The sequence below is a fragment of the Bubalus bubalis genome, chromosome 3 (genome assembly GCF_019923935.1).
Source record: "Bubalus bubalis isolate 160015118507 breed Murrah chromosome 3, NDDB_SH_1, whole genome shotgun sequence".
NCBI lineage: Eukaryota > Metazoa > Chordata > Mammalia > Artiodactyla > Bovidae > Bubalus > Bubalus bubalis.
Window position 1 is genome coordinate 64,589,182 of NC_059159.1, and position 22,824 is coordinate 64,612,005.

Here is a 22,824-nt window from a genome sequence, read left to right on the forward strand (position 1 = left end):
GCATCGTCTTTCAGGATTTGAAAGAGCTCCACTGGAATTCCATCACCTCCACTAGCTTTGTTCATAGTGATGCTTTCTAAGGCCCACTTGACTTTACATTCCAGGATGTCTGGCTGTAGGTCAGTGATCACACCATCGTGATTATCTGGGTCATGAAGATCCTTTTTTTACAGTTCTTCTGTGTATTCTTGCCACCTCTTCTTAGTATCTTCTGCTTCTGTTAGGTCCATACAATTTCTGTCCTTTATCGAGCCTATCTTTGCATGAAATGTTCCCTTGGTATCTCTAATTTTCTTGAAGAGATCTCTAGTCTTTCCCATTGGGTTGTTTTCCTCTATTTCTTTGCATTGATCACTGAGGAAGGCTTTCTTATCTCTTCTTGCTATTCTTTGGAACTCTGCATTCAGATACTTTTATCTTTCCTTTTCTCCTCTGCTTTTCACTTCTCTTCTTTTCACAGCTATTTGTAAGGCCTCCCCAGACAGCCATTTTGCTTTTTTGCATTTCTTTCCCATGGGGATTGTCTTGATCCCTGTCTCCTGTACAATGTCATGAACCTCAGTCCATAGTTCATCAGGCACTCTATCTATCAGATCTAGGCCCTTAAATCTATTTCTCACTTCCACTGTATAATCATAAGGGATTCGATTTAGGTCATGCCTGAATGGTCTAGTGGTTTTCCCTACTTTCTTCAATTTAAGTCTGAATTTGGTAATAAGGAGTTCATGATCTGAGCCACAGTCAGCTCCTGGTCTTGTTTTTATTGACTGTATAGAGCTTCTCCATCTTTGGCTGCAAAGAATATAATCACTCTGATTTCCCATCTGGTGATGTCCATGTGTAGAGTCTTCTCTTGTGTTGTTGGATGAGGGTGTTTGTTATGACCAGTGCATTTTCTTGGCAAAACTCTATTAGTCTTTGCCCTGCTTCATTCTGTATTCCAAGGCCAAATTTGCCTGTTACTCCAGGTATTTCTTGACTTCCTACTTTTGCATTCCAGTTCCCTATAATGAAAAGGACATCTTTTTTGGGTGTTAGTTCTAAAAGGTTTTGTAGGTATTCACAGATCTGTTCAACTTCAGCTTCTTCAGCGTTACTGGTTGGGGCATAGACTTGGATTACTGTGATATTGAATGGTTTGCCTTGGAAACGAACAGAGATCATTCTGTCGTTTTTGAGATTGCATCCAAGTACTGCATTTTGGACTCTTTTGTTGACCATGATGGCTACTCCATTTCTTCTAAGGGATTCCTGCCCGCAGTAGTAGATATAATGGTCATCTGAGTTAAATTCACCCATTCCAGTCCAGTTTAGTTCGCTGATTCCTAGAATGTCGACATTCACTCTTGCCATCTCTTGTTTGACCACTTGCAATTTGCCTTGATTCATGGACCTGACATTCCAGGTTCCTATGCAATATTGCCCTTTACAGCATTGGACCTTGCTTCTATCACCAGTCACACCAACAGCTGGGTATTGTTTTTGCTTTGGCTCCATCCCTTCATTCTTTCTGGAGTTATTTCTCCACTGATCTCCAGTAGCATATTGGGCCCCTACTGACCTGGGGAGTTCCTCTTTCAGTATCCTATCATTTTGCCTTTTCATACTGTTCATGGGGTTCTCAAGGCAAGAATACTGAAGTGGTTTGCCATTCCCTTCTCCAGTGAACCACATTCTGTCAGATCTCTCCACCATGACCCGCCCGTAAGAGACTCAAATTAGATCCTCGGGTTGGGAAGAACCCCTGGAGGAGGGCATGGCAACCCACTCCAGTATTCTTGCCTGGAGAATCCCATGGACAGAGGAAGCTGGTGGGCTCCAGTCCATGGGATCTCAGAGAGTCAGACACGACTCTGAAGCGACTTAGCACGCACACAGGAAGGAAGGAAAGGAATTCTGTCCTCTGTTTATCTTGTGGGTGCTTATGATAAAAAGTGGCTCCAGCTGGGACAAAGGCTGAGGGAGCCCCACGGTGCAGCTGAACCTGGTGGGCAGAGGCCCAGGTGGATGGCAGGGGAGAGGAGCCTGGTGAGGAGGAACAAAGGGAGTGGGGAGAATGGGTTCTGGCTCTGCAATAGGCAAAAAGAGCTGGTCTAGGAGAACTGAAGGACTGAGAGGCCCAGAGGCCCTGCTTTCCATGGGTACTGGCTTCCTCTTGGGCCTTCCCCTCTGCCAGGTTCCAGTCCTGGCAGTCCAGACCTTGCCGTGGGGCGGCGAGGGGGGAGCGATGGGGGCTGGGAGGGTCAGGTTCTGGAGCCAGCAGCATGGGGGCATTGGACAGCTACACAGGAATTATCACCACAGTGATGGGATGGGGCTGAACTTACTTCTGATGTTGGTACCACTGTAACTTGAGCCCTGTCAAGGAAATGAAGTTTCCCAATAGATTGAAACTCCTCCCCTGTCACAGGAGACACACCCAAGAGTGCCAGGCTTCATTCTGATCCCTGCCCCATCTCCCTAACAAGTGCAGTGTCTACCATTGCTACAGGAACAGTTGTGGGGTGTGTTCTCCATGGTGGGCAAGTGTGCTTGTGAATCGTTCTTCACTGCTTCCAGCCATGCAGGGGTTGACCTAGCTGAATCATCCAACCCAGTGCAGAAGAGTCTCCTCCTGGCTGGACCACACCCGAGTTTCAGGCAGACACAAACTCTGCAGCTTCTCTTCAGCAGGCATTTCAATCTCATTGCATATAGATTCTGGCATGTAAGCTAGGCCAATAAATTTTGCTGAATACCATGTTGGAATTGGTGTTAGAACTACATGTTGGAATATCTTGGAGGCAGGCATGTAAAAATATAAAATCTGTCATTCAGTTGGTAGTGGGAAATGCCATCCAGGCTTTGGGCTCCGTCTATGTCATGTTGATTTGGCTTTTCTCTCTGGTGAAGTGTTTTAGATCCGTTACCAGTGTGTTTCTCCCTTATATGGGGCAGCTGGCAAAAAGGCAGAGCTGCAAATAAATCCTGGATGAGTGTGGGACTGAATTCATGTAAATTTTTGCAGAAGACTACTAAGTGGCTGGTTTTTTCAGCATCATGGTTCAAGGGCCCTCTATTGTGATAGATCAGTGTTTCTGCTATTAATTTCAATGAACCTTTCCTTTTGCTTTAATAGGAATCCTAAAATGTCTTGGAATCAGCCCTTCCTTGGGGATTGTTGTGATTATGCATATGAACTGAATGCGCCAGTTTGCTCATGTTGAATGGAAATGACGGGCTGTAGGATCAGGGAGAAAGGCAGTCAAAAATTGCTGACACACCCAGTGACACTGGCTGGTGATGTCCTGCACCATCAGAGCGGAGTTAGGAGAGTGCTCTGCAAGGCTGGGTCCATGTGGCTGACTTCAGTGATTTATAAGTCCATGGGTCTGTGCTTGGCCTGTAGTGCTAATGACTGCAAATGGACTGAGCTAACCAGCCGGTCTTCAGGAACCTCTGGCTGGTACATGAATATAACATTTAATTATGTTAAAAGTCCACTGTCGCTTATTCCCCGTAAGAGACAGAGGAGATGATGGCCCGTCATCTGCTAGCCTCTCATCGATGTGTAATTCACCTGCCACTGGGCCCACAGTCCTCTGGCGCCAGAGAAGTGGGAGAGCCAGGGCGGCTCTGAAGGTGTCCTGAGCCCCAGACTAGCCCGGCTGCAGCCTGGAGTCATTTCCATGGGCAGGATCAACATCTGCCTTCCAGGCTTTGGGGCTTCGGTTCTGAAGGTCTGGTCTGGTTTTCTGTCTCTCTCGTTTTCGCTTGTATTGACTCTCACCCCACTCATTGTCTTGAGGGTGTAATTTCTTTCCTTTCATCCTATCGTGGGATGACTCCTGAGAAGACTTACCGGAAAAGGAGGAGCCACATCAGTGCTGAGACCTCAGGGATAGGGGGAGGCCAGGCTGCAGCCCCTGATGGCGGTCTCCCTGACCTCTCATCCAGGACAGCTCCCAAGACCACATACAGGGCGTGCTGAATTGATTTATCTGTAACGAGATTCTGGCTCAGGTTTCCCATGAATAGTAGTTGTTACCTAACTTGGAGGATTCAGAATGTGACCTGACAGGCCAGTCAGGAGCATTGAATTACACAATTCAAGCCCTGCCAGCTTTCAGACCCCCTGGAAATACACCTTTGTCTGCTGTGATCTGCTGTGTAGGATTGTCAGGAATCAGTTAGGATCGCGGGACTGCGGCCCCAGCTTCACCAAAAGCCCTCCCATTGCTGGGTCTGCCTGGGCCTTACCTCCTCTGGGAGGAGCCTCTGTCTATGTGGGCCTCTGCTGGCAGGGCCTGAGGGCCAGGGGGCTGAAGGCCGAAAGTGCAGGGTGATGGGCACTTTCTGGGGCCCACGGTTCCCGAGTTTAGGAGGGGATGTGTGTCTGCACTTCATACTCTTGTCAGTGGCGTATGATGTTTTTATGGACTCTGTATGTCTAATATTTATAAAAGCATGTTTATACTTTTAGAGGGAGAATATTTTTCGATTGCTGCACCAGGAGTCAAGCTGCATCCTCCTAAACAGCTGGGCTTCCCTGGTGGCTCAGTGGTAAATAATCCACCTGCAATGCAGGAGACATGAGAGATGCAGGTTCGACCCCTCAGTTGGGAAGATCCCCTGGAGAAGGAAATGGCAAACCACTCCCGTGTTCTTGCCTGGAGAATCCCGTGGGCAGAGGAGCCTGGCGGGCTATAGTCCATGAGGTCGCAAAGAGTCAGGGCAATGATATATGAGCATCACGACAATTTGCTCTGAATGTCAGCACAAGAAATTAGTCACAGAACTTGTGACTTTTAGAAAGGATTAGATGCAATATTTTGGACCAGTGAAAGTAATATTGCACATAAGTGAGAAAATAGAGTCTAATGCATGCATTTTAATTTATTACAACATAAATATGCCAAATTTGTCTAACAATTTAGAGACATTGCATAATTTATAGTGACAGTTCATTTACGAAAGAACTAGGGTATCTTTTTTTTTTTTTTAAGTCATAAAACAAAGTGGAGAGTGACTCTTATCCCATGAGTGATTTATGGCAGAAGATTAATAAAAAAATTAAGCATAATGAATGTACTTGCATGACAGGATTACAGCAGGAATAAATATCACAATAAATAGCAACAAATTTTATATTTTTAATCAGTCTAAGGAATTTTACTACACAGCAAATTAATTTTGTTTTTATCTGGCACAACATTAAAATTGTTTCATCAAGCAAACTGCATTGAACACACATTGCCCGTCCTCCCAAACTAATTGAAACTCCTTGGGGACGGAAGCCTGTCTCTGGTTTATGCAGCCTCTGCATCCAGGGTGTTACTCTGCGCGTGATCGGTACTGGCTCAGTGTCTGCTGGGTCAAACCTGACTGTAAGGTTTTTTATTTTGGACTATAGTTGATTTACAATGATGTATTAGTGTCTGCTGCTAATATATATATTAGTAAAGTGAATCATATATATATATATATATATATATGTACATACACACATGTGCTCATGTGTACGCAGTCGTGTCTGACTCTTTGCGACCCCATGGACCCTCCAGGCTCTTCTATCCAGGATTCTCCAGGCAATAAATTGGATTAAAGATTTATTGAGCATGGTCCCACCCATCAGAACAAGACCCAGTTTCCCCCTCAGTCAGTCTCTCCCATAAGGAAGTCTCCATAAGCCTCTTATCCTTCTCCATCAGAGGGCAGACAGACTGAAAACCACAATGACAGAAAACTAACCGATCTAATCACATGGACCACAGCCTTGTCTAACTCAATGAAACTATGAGCCATGCCATGTAGGGCCACCCAAGACGAACGGGTCATGGTGGAGAATTCTGACAAAATGTGGTCCACTGGAGAAGGGAGTGGCAAACCACTTCATTACTGTTGCCTTGAGAACCCCTTGAGAACAGTATGAGAAGGCAGAAAGATAGGACATTAAAAGATGAACTCCCTAGGTCGGTAGGTCCCCAATATGCTACTGGAGATCAGTGGAGAAATAATTCCAGAAAGAATGAAGAGACGGAGCCAAAGCAAAAACAACACCCAGTTGTGGATGTGACTGGTAATGGAAGCAAGGTCCAGTGCTGTAAAGAGCAATACTGCATAGGAACCTGGAATGTTAGGTCCATGGATCAAGGCAAATTGGAAGTAGTCAAACAGGAGACGTCAAGAGTAAATGTCAACATTTTAGGAATCAGTGAACTAAAATGGACTGGAATGGGTGAATATAACTCAGATGACCATTATATCTACTACTGTGGGCAAGAATCCCTTAGAAGAAATGGAGTAGCCATCATAGTCAACAAAAGAGTCCAAAATGCAGTACTTGGATGCAATCTCAAAAATGACAGAATGATCACTGTTCATTTCCAAGGCAAACCATTCAATATCATGGTAATCCAAGTTTATGCCCCAACCAGTAACGCTGAAGAAGCTGAAGTTGAACAGTTCTGTGAAGACCTACAAAACCTTCTAGAACTAACACCCAAAAAAGATGTCCTTTTCATTATAGGGGACTGGAATGCAAAAGTAGGAAGTCAAGAAACACCTGGAGTAACAGGCAAATTTGGCCTTGGAATACAGAATGAAGCAGGGCAAAGGCTAGCAGAGTTTTGTCAAGAGAACACACTGTTCATAGCAAACACCCTCTTCCAACAACACAAGAGAAGACTCTACACATGGACATCACCAGATGGTCAACACCAAAATCAGATTGATTATATTCTTTGCAGCCAAAGGTGGAGAAGCTCTATACAGTCAGCAAAAACAAGACCAGGAGCTGATTGTGGCTCAGATCATGAACTCCTTATTGTCAAATCCAGACTTAAATTGAAGAAAGTAGGGAAAACCATTAGATCATTCAGGTATGACCTAAATCAAATCCCTTCATGATTATACAGTGGAAGTGAGAAAGATTTAAGGGATTAGAGCTGATAGAGTGCCTGATGAACTATGGAATGAGGTTCGTGACATTGTACAGGAGACAGTAATTGAGACCATCCCCAAGAGAAAGAAATGCAAAAAAGCAAATTGGCTGTCTGAGAAGGCCTTACAAATAGCTGTGGAAAGAAGAGAAATGAAAAGCAAAGGAGAAAAGGAAAGATACCCATCTGAAGGGAGAGTTCCAAAGAATAGCAAGGAGAGATAAGAAAGCCTTCCTCAGTGATTAATGCAAAGAAATAGAGGAAAACAACAGAATGGGAAAGACTGGAGATCTCTTCAAGAAAATTAGAGATACCAAGGGAACATTTCTTGCAAAAATGGGCTAGATAAAGGACAGAAATCGTATAGACCTAACAGAAACAGAAGATATTAAGGAGAGGTGGCAAGAATACACAGAAGAACTATTCAAAAAAGATCTTCATGACCCAGATAATCACAATGGTGTGATCACTCACCTAGAGCCAAACTTCCTGGAGTGCAAAGTGAAGTGGGCCTTAGGAAACATCACTACGAACAAAGCTAGTGGAGGTGATGGAATTCCAGCTGAGCTATTTCAAATCCTAAAAGATGATCCTGTGAAAGTTCTGCACTCAATATGCCAGCAAATATGGAAAACTCAGCAGTGGCCACAGGACTGGAAAAGATCAGTTTTCATTCCAATCCCAAAGAAAGGCAATGCCAAAGAATGCTCAAACTCCCACACAATTGCACTCATCTCACATGCTAGCAAGGAAATGGCAACCCACTCCAGTATTTTTGCCTGGAGAATCCCATGGATGGAGGAGCCTGGTGGGCTATAGTCCACGGGGTCACAAAGAATAGGACACTACTGAGTGACTTCACTTTCTTTCTTTCATATGCTGGCAAAGTAATGGTCAAAATTACAATACATGAGCCATGAACTTCCAGATGTTCAAGCTGAATTTAGAAAAGGCAAAGGAACCAGAGAACAATTTGCCAACATCTGTTGGATCATTGAAAAAGCAAGAGAGTTCCAGAAAAACATCTATTTCTGCTTTATTGACTTTGCCAAAGCCTTTGACTGTGTGGATCACCGCAAACTGTGGGAAATTCTGAAAGAGATGGAAATACCAGACCACCTGTCTTGCCTCCTAAGAGCTCTGTATGCAGGTCAGGAAGCAACAGTTAGAACTGGACATGGAACAACAGACTGCTTCCAAATAGGAAAAGGAGTACATCAAGGCTGTATATTGTCACCCTGCTTATTTAACTTATATGCAGAGTACATCATGAGAAATGCTGGGCTGGAAGAAGCACAAGCTGGAATCAAGATTGCCAGGAGAAATATCAGTAACCTCAGATATGCAGATGACATCACCCTTATGGCAGACAGTGAAGAAGAACTAAAGAGCCTCTTGATGAAAGTGAAAGAAGAGAATGAAAAAGTTGGCTTAAAACTCAACATTCAGAAAACTTAGATCATGGCATCCAGTCCCATCACTTCCTGGCAAATAGATGGGGAAACAGTGGAAATAGTGTCAGACTTTATTTTTCTGGGCTCCCAAATCACTGCAGATGGTGATTGCAGCCATGAAATTAAAAGATGCTTACTCCTTGGAAGAGAAGTTATGACCAACCTAGACAGCATATTAAAAAGTAGAGACATTACTTTGCCAACAAAGGTCCTCCTAGTCAAGGCTATGGTTTTTCCAGTAGTCATGTATGGATGTGAGAGTTGGACTATAAAGAAAGAAAGCTAGCACTGAAGAACTGATGCTTTTGAACTGTGGTGTTGGAGAAGAGTCTTAAGAGTCCCTTGGACTGCAAGGAGATCCAGTCGGTCCATCCTAAAGGAAATCAGTGCTGAGCATTCATTGGAAGGACTGATGTTGAAGCCGAAACTCCAATACTTTGGCCACGTGATGTGAAGAAGTGACTCATTGGAAAAGACCCTGATGCTGGGAAAGATTGAAAGCAGAAGGAGAAGGGGATGACAGAGGATGAGGTCGTTGGATGGCATCACCAACTCAATGGACATGAGTTTGAGTAAACTCTGGGAGTTGGTGATGGACATGGAGGCCTGGTGTGCTGCTGTTCATGGGGTCGCAGAGAGCTGGACACTACTGAGTGACTGAACATTTGTATGAGTAAAAAGTACTGGTTTGTCAAGTTGCTTCTGAGTCTTGGGCAGAATGGACTTGAAGACAGTCTTTGGTAAATATATAGTTCATTAACATAGCTTAAGACAAACATTTCCATAAGGAAAATGCATTGGTCAGGTCAAGGTTTGAGAAGAATTAAGTTCAGGTGGAGCCAGGTGTTGTCATGGCAACACAGAACTTTAAAAGAAACCTCTCTTTAAATTTGTATAGAAAAAGAAAAAATCTAGGACTTGTAGTTTGTTTCCTCCTGCAGCTAAAGAGAGATAAAAAATGTCTGACACTTGCAGCCAATTTCCTCCGTTTGGAGACCCCTGGCCTTCCTTCCTGTTACCCTTTCATGTCTGGGCAGTAAAATCCACAGCACTGTATTGAAGAAATCTCTCAAATTCCTATGTAGCTGGCGGCTGGGGAGATGCCCCAGGGTCCCTGATCACCCACAGGATCTAATCTGTTCTGCCTTAGTAGTAAACCTTCAGAAACTTCATTAGTGGTCCAGTGGTTAGGAGTCCAGGCTTCAAATGCAGGAGGCACAGGGTCAGTCCTCGATCAGGGAACTAGGGTCCCACATGCCATGCGAAGTGGCCAAAAAAAGAAAGAAAGAAAAAAAAACCTTTATGCTTCAGTGCATTTTACTATAAGGATTAGACTTAAGTCACATTTTCTCCATCTCATGCAAGAAAGGGTCAGATGCAGGAGTTAGAGACCACACTGCCTTTTGTCCTCTAAGGAAGGTTTCTGTGATGTGAAGGAGACTGGAGATCATAGCAGATCTTTCATTGAGGTGTGTTATTTGAGGGGCAGCCATTCAGCAGCCTGGCTATGGACAGAGGTTTTGATCTAGCTTGAACTTTTCAAGGGAGGCCTGCTTAATTGGCCACTGCTCTCAGATCATAGGACATGTGACAGTAAAACCAGGGTATTATTTATGATTAGAATTTAGTCTCACTCTGTTCTGGTTTTAAGACCATCACAGGAGGTTGCTTGAGACAGAGATGACCTGTAAGATCTGATGGGTGGTCTGAAGTTCATCAATATTGTCTTTGGACCATAGGTACAGTATTTCTCTTCTAGCTGTGTGAGTGAGTTTCTCCATCTGCCCTTTGTTTCTTGACCTTTCCTTTAACAGGGACCTTGCTAATCTCACTGCCTTCAGAGTCCTGTTTGTAATCTGCTAAGGAATCTGGGGGATCACAACCAGTGTGAGATTCATTCTGAAACAACCTGATGGTCTAAACGCCAGGGATGCCGCTTCAGTTTATGCTCCAGGACCAGGGACCATGATGGCTTATCTTATGGCGAGATGCCTGCTGACAGTGCCGTGAGGGTACCACGTTCAGGAAGCGTCCCTGGGGCCACCGCGCTGAAGGCGCCCCCATGCCGAGTAAGAACTGCACGTGGAGGCTGTGCATTCCAGGAGCTCTGTGACTTGGTTGTCTTCTCATTAAAGTGCATTTAATCTTGAATAAGTACATTTCATTTTTGTCAATTAAATTTCATTTTATTAGTAATTACATTTGACTTAATAATAATTGCATCTAATAGTGGCCTTCCCAGATGGCTAAAGAATCTGCCTGCTAAACAGGAGACACGTGTTCAATCTCTGGGTTGGAAAGATCCCCTGGAAAAGGAAATGACAACCCACTCCAGTATTCTTGCCTGGAGGATCCCATGGACAGAGGAGCTTGGCAGGCTACGGTCCATGGGGCTGCAAAAGAGTAGGACCTGACTTAGGGACTAAATAGCAGCAGCAGTGTTTAATATTTCCAATAACGAACCCTTCCCAGCAGCCTGCTGTCCTCTGGGGGCCAAGCAGCTTGGGTCTGTGTACTCAGTTCCCTAGACATCAGATGCTCCATGTCCTGCCTGTGCAGCCGGTGGCCCCTGGCCAGCCTGCAGATGGGGTGTCTCTCTCCAACACATGCAGTCCTGCCATCTGAGCTGCCTGCGTTTACCGGGGCAGCTGGTCCTTCCCTGACATGCTGTGACATTGTGTCCAAGGGTGTGCCCTGCATGGCCATATGTACTGTGTCCCTGTGTCCTAGCACCTTGGTGGGGGCAGACCCCAAGCCCACTGGAGTGAGTCTGTTGCAGGAAGGAGGACCCCTTCCAGGGTCTGAAACCAGGGTCTTGCCTAACACTCGGAAATGAATTGTCTGAGGAGACACATGTGCTGACAAAGCAAGAGATTTTATTGGGAAAGGACACCCGGGCGGACAGCAGTAGGGTAAGGGAACCCAGGAGAACAGCTCTGCCATATGGTTTGCAGTCTTGGGTTTTATGGTGATAGAATTAGTTTCTGGGTTGTCCTTAGCCAATCATTCTGACTCAGAGTCCTTCCTGGTGGTGCACGCCTTGTTCAGCCAAGATCGATGCCAGAGAGGATTCTGGGAGGTGGTCGGACATGTGTTGTCTCCTTTTGACCTTTCCGGAATTCTTCTGGTTGGTGGTGGCGTATTAGTTCCGAGTTCCTTACCAGGACCTCCTGTTGTAAAACAACTCATGCACATGGTTACTATGGTGCCTGGCCAGGGTGGGCGGTCTCAGTCAGTGTGCTTCCCCTGACAAGTCCTGCTGGGCTTGTGCCAAGCGTGCACTGAGGGGTGATGTCCATGGGCTGGTCCGTACAGGCTGGCAGGTGGGGTCCATGCTTCTCTGTGCCATGGATGGAGTCCTGTTCCCCCCAGAGTTTCCCACGTGGGAGCCTAATTCCCAACGGGCTGATCTTAGGAAGGGTGGATGGGTGCTGGGGGTGAGCTCTCCTTCTGGACTGGTACTCCTGTGAGCAGAGTCAGAGAAGGCCCTCCTCACATGGGGACACAGCAGAGGCGGCTGTGCAGGCTGGGAACACTGCCCCCAGCCCTGCCAGAAGCTGACCCGTGGACTCCCAACCTCCAGAGTGTGACAGTAATGTCTGCTGTTTAAGCTCCCAGCCCGGGGAACTGTGACAGCAGCTTAGGCTGACTAAGATGCCGTGTTTCCAGGGGACGTTTGTCTAGAACACGGTCTTTCCATCAGCTCACAGCAGGGCCACTGGGAGGCCGGCCATGGGGGTGGCAGCGTTCGGGTCGCCCTTAGCGCAGATACTGCTGTGGGGTTGTTTGTACTTGGTGTTTATGGGCCTGGGACTCCAGTGCAGGGGCCTTAGATCCAACTTTTGAACTGGTTCTGGATTTTGCTTATTTTGAGACACTTAGTTAGTCACTCAGTCATGCCCAACTCTTTGTCTTCCCATTGACTAGAGCCTGCCAGTCTGCTCTGTCCATGGGATTCTTCAGGCAAGAATACTGGAGTGGGTAGCCTTTCCCTTCTCCAAGGGGTCTTCCTGACTCAGGGATCGAACCCAGATCTCCTGCATTGGCAGTTGGGTTCTTTACCATCTGAACTACCGGGGAAGCCTTTATGATAATTCAAAAGCTCTCTTACAGAAGAGGTGTATAATGTATTTGTTCACACTGAAACTCTTGGATTCTGAGTTTTTCTTTTAAAATTTTCTTGCAAAATAATTTGTTAAAATTATTAAATTTAAAGAAAACCTTAAAATTTGTTAAAATTATAAACATTAAAAAAGAAAAATTTCCAGGTTATTCCCATCTTTGAGCTCATCCAACCCCTCGACTGTTTCATTGGTCTCCACCGGCAGCCAGGCTAGGTTTTAAGACAGCAAAAGAGGCTCACCCAGAGTCTTTGAATTGATCTAGCCTCTGCACAGTCGCCCCCTCCCCCGCCCACCATCTGCAGTTCTAATGGCTGACTCCTTCTGCTTACTTCTGCTGGGTCTCACTGTGTGTATTTATACATAACCAAATATATTGAGATAAAGGTAGTGAAATTTAGGTGATGAGTGTTAGTAATTTGCTAGGGTTGTGGTAACAAAGTTTCACAAACTGAGTGCCTTAAAGGGAAACTTGTCTCTTAGTTCTGGAGGCTAGAAACCCAAGATCAAGGTGTCAGTCAGCAGGACCATTGTCCCTCCGGGAAGGGGTCTGTCAGGACTTCAGTGTATGAATTTGGGGGGACACAATTCCACACATAACTGTGACTGGCATGAAGACAGTCTGCTTATGGAGGCTTAGAACCAGAGGGGTCCTGGGAGATTTTTGGATGCAACCTTAAAATTTGGACATGAGCTCAGTGGGCAGTAAAGACCTTATTATATTCAAAATTAAATCAGGTGATTTGTCATTGTTTAGTCATTCAGTCATGCCTGGCTCTTTGTGACCCCATGGACTGTAGCCCGCTAGGCTCCTCTGTCCATGAGATTTCCCAGGCAAAATTCTGGAGTGGGTTGCCATGTCCTCCTCCAAGGGATCTTCCCGACCCAGGGATCGAAGCCATGTCTCTTATATCTCCTGCATTGGCAGGTGGGTTCTTTACCTTCTGAGCCACGAGGGAACTCCTTAATCAGGTAAACTGTCCTCCAAATGCTCCAAAATAACGAAAGCTCCCTGCTGTTTGTCCATGTCTCTTCTCCAGCCCCAGTGGGCATTCTCTTTCTCTGACTGCCCATCCTCCTGGTTCCAGCCCACCTCCACTGCCCCCAGGAAACATTCCACCCAATCCTGCACCACCAGCCTGTAGTAACTAGGTCCCTTCTGTCTCCTGATTTTTATTCACTGAAATTTTCAATGTACACACCACTTTATGTTTTAATCATGTTGTGCATTTTTAGGCTCTGTGCATTTGTCCATGGAAAAGTTTCTGGTTCTGTTATTGAAAGGAACTCTGATACTTAGGCACGTGAAATTTTTCTGAAATATAGTTTTTTGTTTGTTTGCTTGTTTTTTTAGCTGTATTTGAGTAGCATGTGGGATCTTAGTTCCGGGACCAGGGATCAAACCCAAGCTCCCTGCATTGGAAGCACAGGGTCCCAACCACTGCACAGCCAGGAAAGTCCCCTGAAATACAAGTGTTAGTCACCTGGATTTTGAAGAGTGGATGTGTGCGGCCGGGCTGTGGAGTGGATGGTAATGAGTGTCTGGCTGGCCATTCCTCAGCCATATGTGAAACATGCTGCTCATTTGCACTTTGACAATGGCAGGCCTTTTGTTGGGACTGTATGTGCAATCACATATTTAGGAACTTTAGGGAGTCCTCAGGGGCAGACTCTGTTGGTCTTATCTCTAAAACAAGGCTGTGTGTTCCTCAAAGGCATAAGCATTCTCTTTCCTGCTTGGTGATAACTTCCTGCTGGGGCAGGGCTGTGCTTGGGGACCTGTCACCGTAGCTAGGGAAGCCAGAGGTCGTCTTAATGTAAGTAAGGTCAATGGAGGAAAAGGTGTTGTCTCACTGGACTAGACCCAGCCAATATTTTGAGAGTAAATGTATTTACCATGATTATTCTATGGGGTTTGCCATTTGAATTTTGAATACAATGTGAAATAAACTTTTAAATATTGTAAAAATTACAGCCACATTAATCTTTCTGAAAAGTTAAAGGTAAATTTTATTATTTCTCTACAATGAATGAAAATGCACATCTTTTAAAAAATTAAATGAGACACAGGAGTATGCGGCATAAATTACTGACATGCCTTACACAGGAAGACAAAATAGATTAAATATCTTAATGGGAAAATCAATGTTTAAATATATTACTTCCCCCACTATAACTTAGAATGGCCTAGATGTTAATGCTTTACGTGAAATGTGCAGAACTGTCTTGATTAATTCTCTTAATATCTACTACATATATTATCTTGTATTCTTGCGGTTAATGGAATGAACAAATTTAAAAACATTATTCATGAAACTCAAGGAAACATTATGATTAAATAATGTTGCATTCATAATTCCTGCTAAATATGAGATACATTTGGATTTTTGACTCAGAATCAAAAATTTACTGTAATCTGGCTTCAAGCTTTTGAAGAAATCATGAGGCAAGCCTGCCACCTGCTGGCCAAGACTTGTTACTTCAGTCTACATTTCAAATAATCTGGGCATTTTTTCATTACAGCAAAAGAATATAATATAACTTGAAGCAATCCTACATGTGGACTTTTGAGATTTCCAAAGCTGTCATGAATTACTGAAGCTTGAACATCCCAACAATTTTCATTCCCACAAGCCTTTCATGTTTATTCTTCCTTCTTGATGACCACTGATGATAAATCTAGGGCTATATTTCTGAGCCTTTGATACAGAGTCCAAGCACAATTCGGGCTTCTTTCTCTTGAGCAGTTATGTGCCAAGAACCTAACTGTAAGCGCTCCCAACCGTCCTGCAGGATTGCACTTCTCTGCCTCTTATTTCCTGACCACACCCCACACACACACTGGGGGAGTCACCATGTCCCCGTCATGGAGGACCCCGGGGGGGCTGCACCCCCAGAGCCACCTGGGGAACCCCCGTTCCATTAACAGGAGACCCTTGTGGCTCTGTTTTGAAAAATCTGGACGCCAGCCTTTCCTAACTACCTGGCTGCCCTCTTCTGGGTCTGAGTCACTGTCCTCCCAAGTCTGAGTTAGTGCAGTAGCCCTTCGACAGGCCTCCCTACCTCTCCTGTTCCCCTCAATTCAGCAGCCAGAGCCGCCCACTCAAGCTGGAGGCCTCTTCTTTTTCATGGTCAACATCCCACCATGGTTCCCCCACTTGCAGGGTAAAAGCCAGAGTCCTCACCGGGGCAACAAGAGGCCACCCCACCCTCCTCTCCCAGTGGGTCCCTCTTGCTTGCTTGCTGTCACCCTGGTCCTTTGGCTGTCCCCTGAATGAAAAGGCTCAAATCTGAGGTCTTACTCCTCCACTAGATACCCGTTCGGGTCCAGTCTAGCGTCCTGAATTCACCCTGCGCCACGCTCCCTGCCTGCATCTCAGCCCTCTCTGCCAGGCAGCACCCCCATGGCCCTTTGTCCTGTCTAAGATGCTATATGATATACTTGTGTATTGTGCTTGTTACTTATGGTCAGCCTCCCCAGTGAAAAGGTAAGCTCCGTGATAACAAGGATCTTCATTCACTGATGGGTCACAAACACTTAGAACTGTGCCCACAAATATAGGCATTCAGAAATACTAAATATGTGGATATATCCCTTTGTTAAGCAAAAAAAAAAAAAAAAAAAAAAAAAAGAAAAAGAAAAAAAGAAGAAAACAACCAAAAACAACAACAAAGTATCAGGGTTATATTGTAAAACAAACTGCTTTATCAAAACTCTTTTGCATAGTATTTCCTGAATATTTTCCCATGTCAATAGACATGCATCTTATTTTTTTCCAACTACATTGAATGCCACTGTATGGTAATTGACTTTGTGTTAGTCGCTCAGTCATGTCTGACTTCTTGTGACCCCATGGACAGTAGCCCGCCAGGCTCCTCCATCCATGGGGTTCTCCAGGCAAGAACACTGGTGTGGGTTGCCATTCCCTTCTCCAGGAATCCCTCCATACCCAGGGATCGAACCCAGGTCTCCTGTATTGCAGGCAGATTCTTTACCATCTGAGCCACCATTAGTTTAATTAATTAATTTGTTTTAATGGTAACCTTTTAAAACTAGCTTTGTTGAGATGTAATTCACACAACACAAACTTCCCCATTTAAAGTGTACGATCCAAGGGACTTCCCTGGCGGTCCAGTGGTTAAAGTGTCCCAAATAAAGTGCAGAACCCAAGGGCAGAAGGCACTTACTGAAGACCTGCCCCCCAGCCAGGCGCTGAGGATGAGCTCTGAGGATGCAGCCACGAGGAGCGTGGCTTGGCTCCTGTCCTCAGGGCCTGGGAGGAGAACACTGATTAACAACAGCAGGGAGAAGTACGGACCATGGGAAGAGCTGCAAGGAAAAGTGGTGCTGCCTGATGGCGGCCCTGTCCTGGCCAGTGCAGGGTGATGGCAATCTGGGCCTCCCCTCCATGAGCATGGGGCCGCAGGACCGGAGTCCTCAGCATGAGCGGGGATGGGCAGTGGGACGGGGGGCACTGGAAGGAAGTTGCTGTGGTCAGCCACCTGGGCCGCTTCTTTCTTAAGGTGCTGTGATGAGGGGCCTTCAACCGTCTCCGCCCGTGAACTCAGAGCTCCAGGTGCTCTGACAAGGCATATGTAGGTCTGGACTTCCTGCCTTTGTTCTTCCTCTGCTTTCTGAAAATTTTAAGAAGAATTGCTGGAAGGGTGTCTAGGGAATCCCTGGTGTCCCTGTGGCTTCGTTGCCTCCTTCCTTGGACTGTTCAGAGGGGGTTCAAGGCACCTGGGGAGAAGCCCCAAGGCAGGTCTTTGCAGGTGGAGGCTGTCCCAGGGGCAGCCTCAACCTGGACTCTCAGTCAGGCTCCAGTGTTCCTGAATTGTAGCCAGACTTGTTTTTATTTTCTCCTGGTTTCTTCCTTGAATGTAAAATCACTAAGAGCCCCGTGATCAATGACTCTAATAAACATATGACTGTAGTGTCTGGGCAATCCAGCTTGTAAATACTCAGTGTTACTGGAATTATGACTGTATTACGAGCTAGTACTTAAATTTTCAGTGTCAGTTATAAATTTCAAGTTTTAAAAAGGACATGAAACATTTACGAGAAGTATGAAATAAAGAAATAATAATAAAAAAAAAAAACCCATGAAAGCAGGAATACAAAAGAAAAGCAAATGAGCCAAACCAAGCTAGTAAGTGAGAAAATGAGTTATGTATTCAGAGCAGATGAGAGCAGGAACCGTGCAATACTTGCTTCACCCTCAATTCATTGTAGTTCAGTTACTCAGTTGTGTCCGACTCTTTGTGACCGCACACCAGGCTTCCCTGTCCTTCACTGTCTCCTGGAGTTTGCTCAAACTCATGTCCATTGAGTCAGTGATGCCATCCAACCGTCTCATCCTCTGTCGTCCCCTTCTCCTTCCTGCCTTCAATCTTTCCCAGCATCAGGGTCTTTTCCAATGAGTCAACTCTTCAAATCAGGTGGCCAAAGTATTGGACCTTCAGCTTCAGCATCAGTCCTTCCAATGAATATTCAGGGTTAATTTCCTTTAGGATTGACTGGCTTGATCTCCTTAAGTAGCCTTTTAAAATTTCATTTGTGTTGAAAAGTCATTTTGCTTCTTTTCCTCGAGTATATGCCCTTTATTCAGCTTTCGCTTTAGATGCTGTGTTGTCAGAGTTTGTCCTGATCCCCTCGTTGAGATGGAATGTCCCCTCTGCAGGCTCCTTGGGGCTCCCCCAGTGCTTCTCCTGCCCCATGGTGACCCATTTTCTGGGTCAGGATGGCCTTCGAAAGCCAAGTCAGTTCTGCCATTCTCCTGCTTAGAACCCTGCAGTGGCTCCCACGTTCTTGGGCTAATTCCAGATCTTGCATGGCCTGTAAGGCCTTACCTGGTTGAGCACCCCTTCACCTGCTCTCTGTCTCATATCACTTTTCTTATGGGCTGAGTTGGGGTGGGGCATTCATATGTTGATGTTCTAACCCCCAGGACCTTAGAATGTGACTGTATTTGGTTGGAAAGCCTCTAAAGAGGTGATTAATTTAGACTGAGGTCATTAGGGTGGGTCCTGGTCCCTTAGGACACCTGTGACCATGGTCGTTATAGGGAGAGGTGAGGACACAGTCATGCACAGAGGGATGACCACTCGAAGGCAAAGGGAGAGGCAGCCGTCCAGCCATAAGCCAAAGCGGAAGGCCTCAGAAGAAACGGCCCTGCCCACCCTGGATCTCAGAGTTCCGGTCTCCAGACTGTGGGCAAATACATTTCTGTTGCTGAAGCCAGCCCTCTGCGGGGCATTCCCCACCTCTGCCGACCCTGCAGCCTCTCTGAGCTCTTCACAGTTACTTCTCAGGCCCCTGGGCTCCACGGTCACGTGCGTGGTGTCTGCAGTCTGCTCTCTGCCAGTCTCACCTGCCCTCTCTAGCCCCCATTACAGGAGCACCCCAGCTTTACACCACCCTCTATCTTAAATTGCTTTCTTTGTTGTGCTTAGCACTGCATAAAACACTAATAAATTTCTTCACTCTCCATCTTCCTCTGCCAACTCTTCCTTGCCCCAAATGTAAGGATCTCTCTGTTTTGTTCATTGCTTTAGGTTGAGTGCTTAGAGTAGTAGGTGTAAGGTGAGTGCAGATAAAAAGAGTGAGCCGAGCAGTCAGGCAAGAAAAGGGAATTTATTAGAGGGGAAAATGAGAGGATGACTGGCCCTTGAGAAGAACCCGTGTCCTCCCTTTCTGACCCCGTCTTTTTTCTACCCCGCCAATGAAAAATTCTCTGAATGGATGGTTAATTTTTAGCCTGTAGCTGAGTCCTGTGGTCATGTAGCCAGAGGTCTGGAATCCAGTGGTCTCGTAGCCTTGAAAAGGTAAGTGCCAGTGGGAAAACAGAATGTCCTTTGGGCAACTTGGTCAGTCTCAAGGGTCACTGTGGCTTTATTCTTTGTTTTTGAGGTCAACATAATGAGCCATTTCAACCATGGGCCCCCATGTAGACCCTATCAGTAGGCACTCAATAAATATTTACTGCCTGAATGAATAAAATGAGTAAGTGAAATGTTAAATTGGGAAGCGTTGAAGTGAGGTAGCTCTAAAGGCACACCAGTCAATGGGTATGTTTTGCCATCTGAGCCACCAAGGAAGCCCCAGTACATACATTAAAACATAATATTCCCCTAGTTAGTGTGGGGTTTCAGAAAAAGGAGTTAAAGTCCATGACTTCAGGAATCTTGATACACATTACCAGTTAAAATGAGATATTTAGTCAATATTTGATTTTCATGGAGATTAGATTCTCCAAAATTTTTACCGAAACCTACTTTTGTTAAAGTCAGTAATTGCCACCCACTGAAGGTTTAACTGGACTTCTCTGTTGGCTCAGATGGTAAAGAATCTGCCTGCAATGCAGGAGATCTGGGTTCGATCCCTCGGTTGGGAAATACCCTGGCTAAAGGCATGGCAACCCACTTCAGTATTCTTGCCTGGAGAATCCCGTGGGACAGGGGAGCCTGGCAAGCTACACTCCATTTGGAAAGGAATTTGAAGATACACCATGCTGTAGAAGTATTGTAGGAAAGCATGAAAGGTTTAAGGAAGTGTGGCGGGAGTGTGGAATTCCTTAAGTGGACAAGTCAATATTTGAGTTTAAATGAGAAGAAAACCATGCAGAGTGACAACTGTTGACTTCAGGTCAATTTGAATCAGTCCTGTTAATTCCCACCAGGACCTAACAGCTCTGGCTCTTTAGGTGGTCGTGGACCAGGGTGGTGGCCCCGGGGCTGCCACGGAAGGTCCGGGCACCAACAGCAGGAAATCCACACAGACCACAGGTGCGACTGTGCATTTGGTTTTCCCTCTGGTAGTGGTTACCCCACTGCAGTACTCTTGCCTGGAAAATCCCATTGATGAAGGAGCCTGGTGGGCTGCAGTCCATGGGGTCGCTAGGAGTTGGACATGACAGAGCGACTTCACGTTCACTCTTCACTTTCATGCATTGGAGAAGGAAATGGCAACCCACTCCAGTGTTCTTGCCTGGAGAATCCCAGGGACGGGGGAGCCTGGTGGGCTGCCGTCTATGGGGTCACACAGAGTCGGCCACGACTGAAGCGACCGAGCAGCAGCAGCAGCAGCAGTGGTTGCCCCCACGCGCTGGCTCCATAAGTGCTTTGTACCACTGCCTTTCAGAACGTCTGTGTATTTGAGTGAGAGAAGTGTGATTGGCTTGCTTAGGGTATGAAAAAGTAAATTCACTGTTTCAACTATTGAAGTAAAGAACCACGTTAGAGAAGATTTTGTGAATAAAGAAAAAAAGTGACCCCACTGTTACCCTCCGCCCCCCACCCCCTCCTTTTTTTGGTAAATGTCTTAGCTTTTACACAGTTGTAATTCAAATTTTCTAATCGGGGTGGGGAGACCCTTAGGTAACGGATCCTGAGAGAGTCATTTCCTAGGCAGGTTGATAAGAAGTATAGGGGTCCCCAAGGAGAGAGGGGTCTGGAATTCTCAAGGAGGAAGAAAGGACAAACTTTTTTTTCCTCTATTTTCTTTAGGATTATGTATCCTGCCTGAGGACAGTCTCTGGATTAAACCTGTCTAATCATGTTATCTTAAAATGTAAATTATGGGAGTAGGTCTGGTCTTTACAAGGATTATACAACAATAATGTATCCTGCCTGAAGGCAGTCTCTGGACTAAACCTTCTAGCTAATCCTGTTATCTTAAAATGTAAATTATGGGAGTAGGTCTGATGAGATCTTTACAACTTCCAGACATTCTTTGGATTCATTGGAGAGTATGTAACTCCATTGCTAACACTAGCAAGGGGGTACTCTTTCTACCCCCTCTGATGTCTATGTAAGAAGCCTTCTCTATCTCCTTTATACTTTAATAAAACTTTATTACACAAAAGCTCTGAGCGATCAAGCCTAGTCTCTGGCCCCGGATTGAATTCTTCTCCTCCGGAGGCCAAGGATCCCGGCGTCTTTGCGTGATTCAGCAACAAACTTTCATCTTGGTGTCTCAACTGAGATTCTTCAGGACAAGGTAAGGATGCTTGGAGCTCTAGTTCTTTGTTCTCCTAGCAAACACGTTTTCTGCTGCACTTTACTAACTCTACAGTGTGCTTGCGTGAATGAATGAAACACCCTGCGTCAAGCAAGTGAGGAGCCCTGCTCTGTGGTTCTGTGGTGACCTCATACAGCTTATGGCAGAAACCTGTCGGGGGTTTATACTGACCTGCCATTGCCAAGAGGCACCCAATGTGTCTGACTGTTTGCGACCCCATAAACTGCAGCCTGCCAGGCTTCTCTGTCCATGGGGATTCTCCAGGCAAGAATACTAAAGTGGGTTGCTCTGCCCTCCTCCAGGGGATCTTCCCAACCAGGGATCGAACCCAGCTCTCATGCATTGCAGGTGGATTCTTTATTGACGGAGCCAACAGGGAAGCCCAAGAATTCTTGAGGGGGTAGCCTATCCCTTCTCCAGGGGATCTTCCCGACCCAGAAATTGAATTGGGGTCTCCTGCATTGCAGGTGGATTCTTTATGAGCTGAGCTACCAGGGAAGCCCAGATCTAAGTATCAGTTCAGTTCAGTTGCTCAGTCGTGTCTGACTGTTTGTGACCACATGAATCGCAGCACGCCAGGCCTCCCTGTCCATCACCAACTCCCAGAGTTTACTCAAACTCATGTCCATCGAGTCAGTGATGCCATCCAGCCATCTCATCCTCTGTCATCCCCTTCTCCTCCTGCCCCCGATCCCTCCCAGCATCAGGGTCTTTTCCAATGAGTCAACTCTTCTCATGAGTTGGACAAAGTGTTGGAGCTTCAGCTTTAGCATCAGTCCTTCCAATGAACACTCAGGACTGATCTCCTTTAGAATGGACTGGTTGGATCTCCTTGAAGTCCAAGGGACTCTCAAGAGTCTTCTCCAACACCATAGTGCAAAAGCATCAATTTTTCAGTGCTCAGCTCTCTTCACAGTCCAAGTCTTACATCCATACATGACCACTGGAAAAACCATAGCCTTGACTAGATGGACCTTTGTTGGCAAAATCATGTTCCTGCTTTTCAATATGCAGTCTAGGTTGGTCATAACTTTCCTTCCAAGGAGCCTTTTAATTTCATGGCTAAGTATACATTTCTTCAAAGAAGTCATGCAGATGGCCAACAGGCACATGAAAGGGTAGAGTGCTCAACACCACAATTCTTAGAGAAATGCAAATGAAAACTGCAGCGACAGCCACACCTGTCAGAGTGGCTATGGATGAAAAGTCTACAAATAACAAATGCTGGAAAGGGTAGGGAGAAAAGGAAGCCCCCTATACTGTTGGTGAGCAAGTAAATTGGTGTTGCCACTCTGAAGAACAGTGTGGAG

General features: G+C 45.8%; 1 protein-coding gene across 11 annotated transcripts in view; it reads left to right on the forward strand.

Annotated features, from left to right (window-relative positions):
- Positions 1 to 22,824, forward strand: part of LOC123332738 — a 136,217-nt gene that overhangs the window by 6,550 nt on the left and 106,843 nt on the right. For 7 of the 11 annotated variants that reach the window (XM_045164990.1, XM_045164992.1, XM_045164993.1 and 4 more), the window contains one exon: positions 10,189 to 10,525. The exons of 2 other annotated variants lie outside the window; for them this stretch is intronic. In XM_045164990.1, coding sequence (XP_045020925.1) covers positions 10,189 to 10,200 — 12 coding nt within the window. In that variant the 3' untranslated portion in view covers positions 10,201 to 10,525. Of the gene's footprint in view, positions 1 to 10,188; positions 10,526 to 19,252; positions 19,321 to 22,824 lie in introns of those variants that run through there. 2 more of the 11 variants (XM_045164985.1, XM_045164989.1) reach the window with 1 other exon arrangement.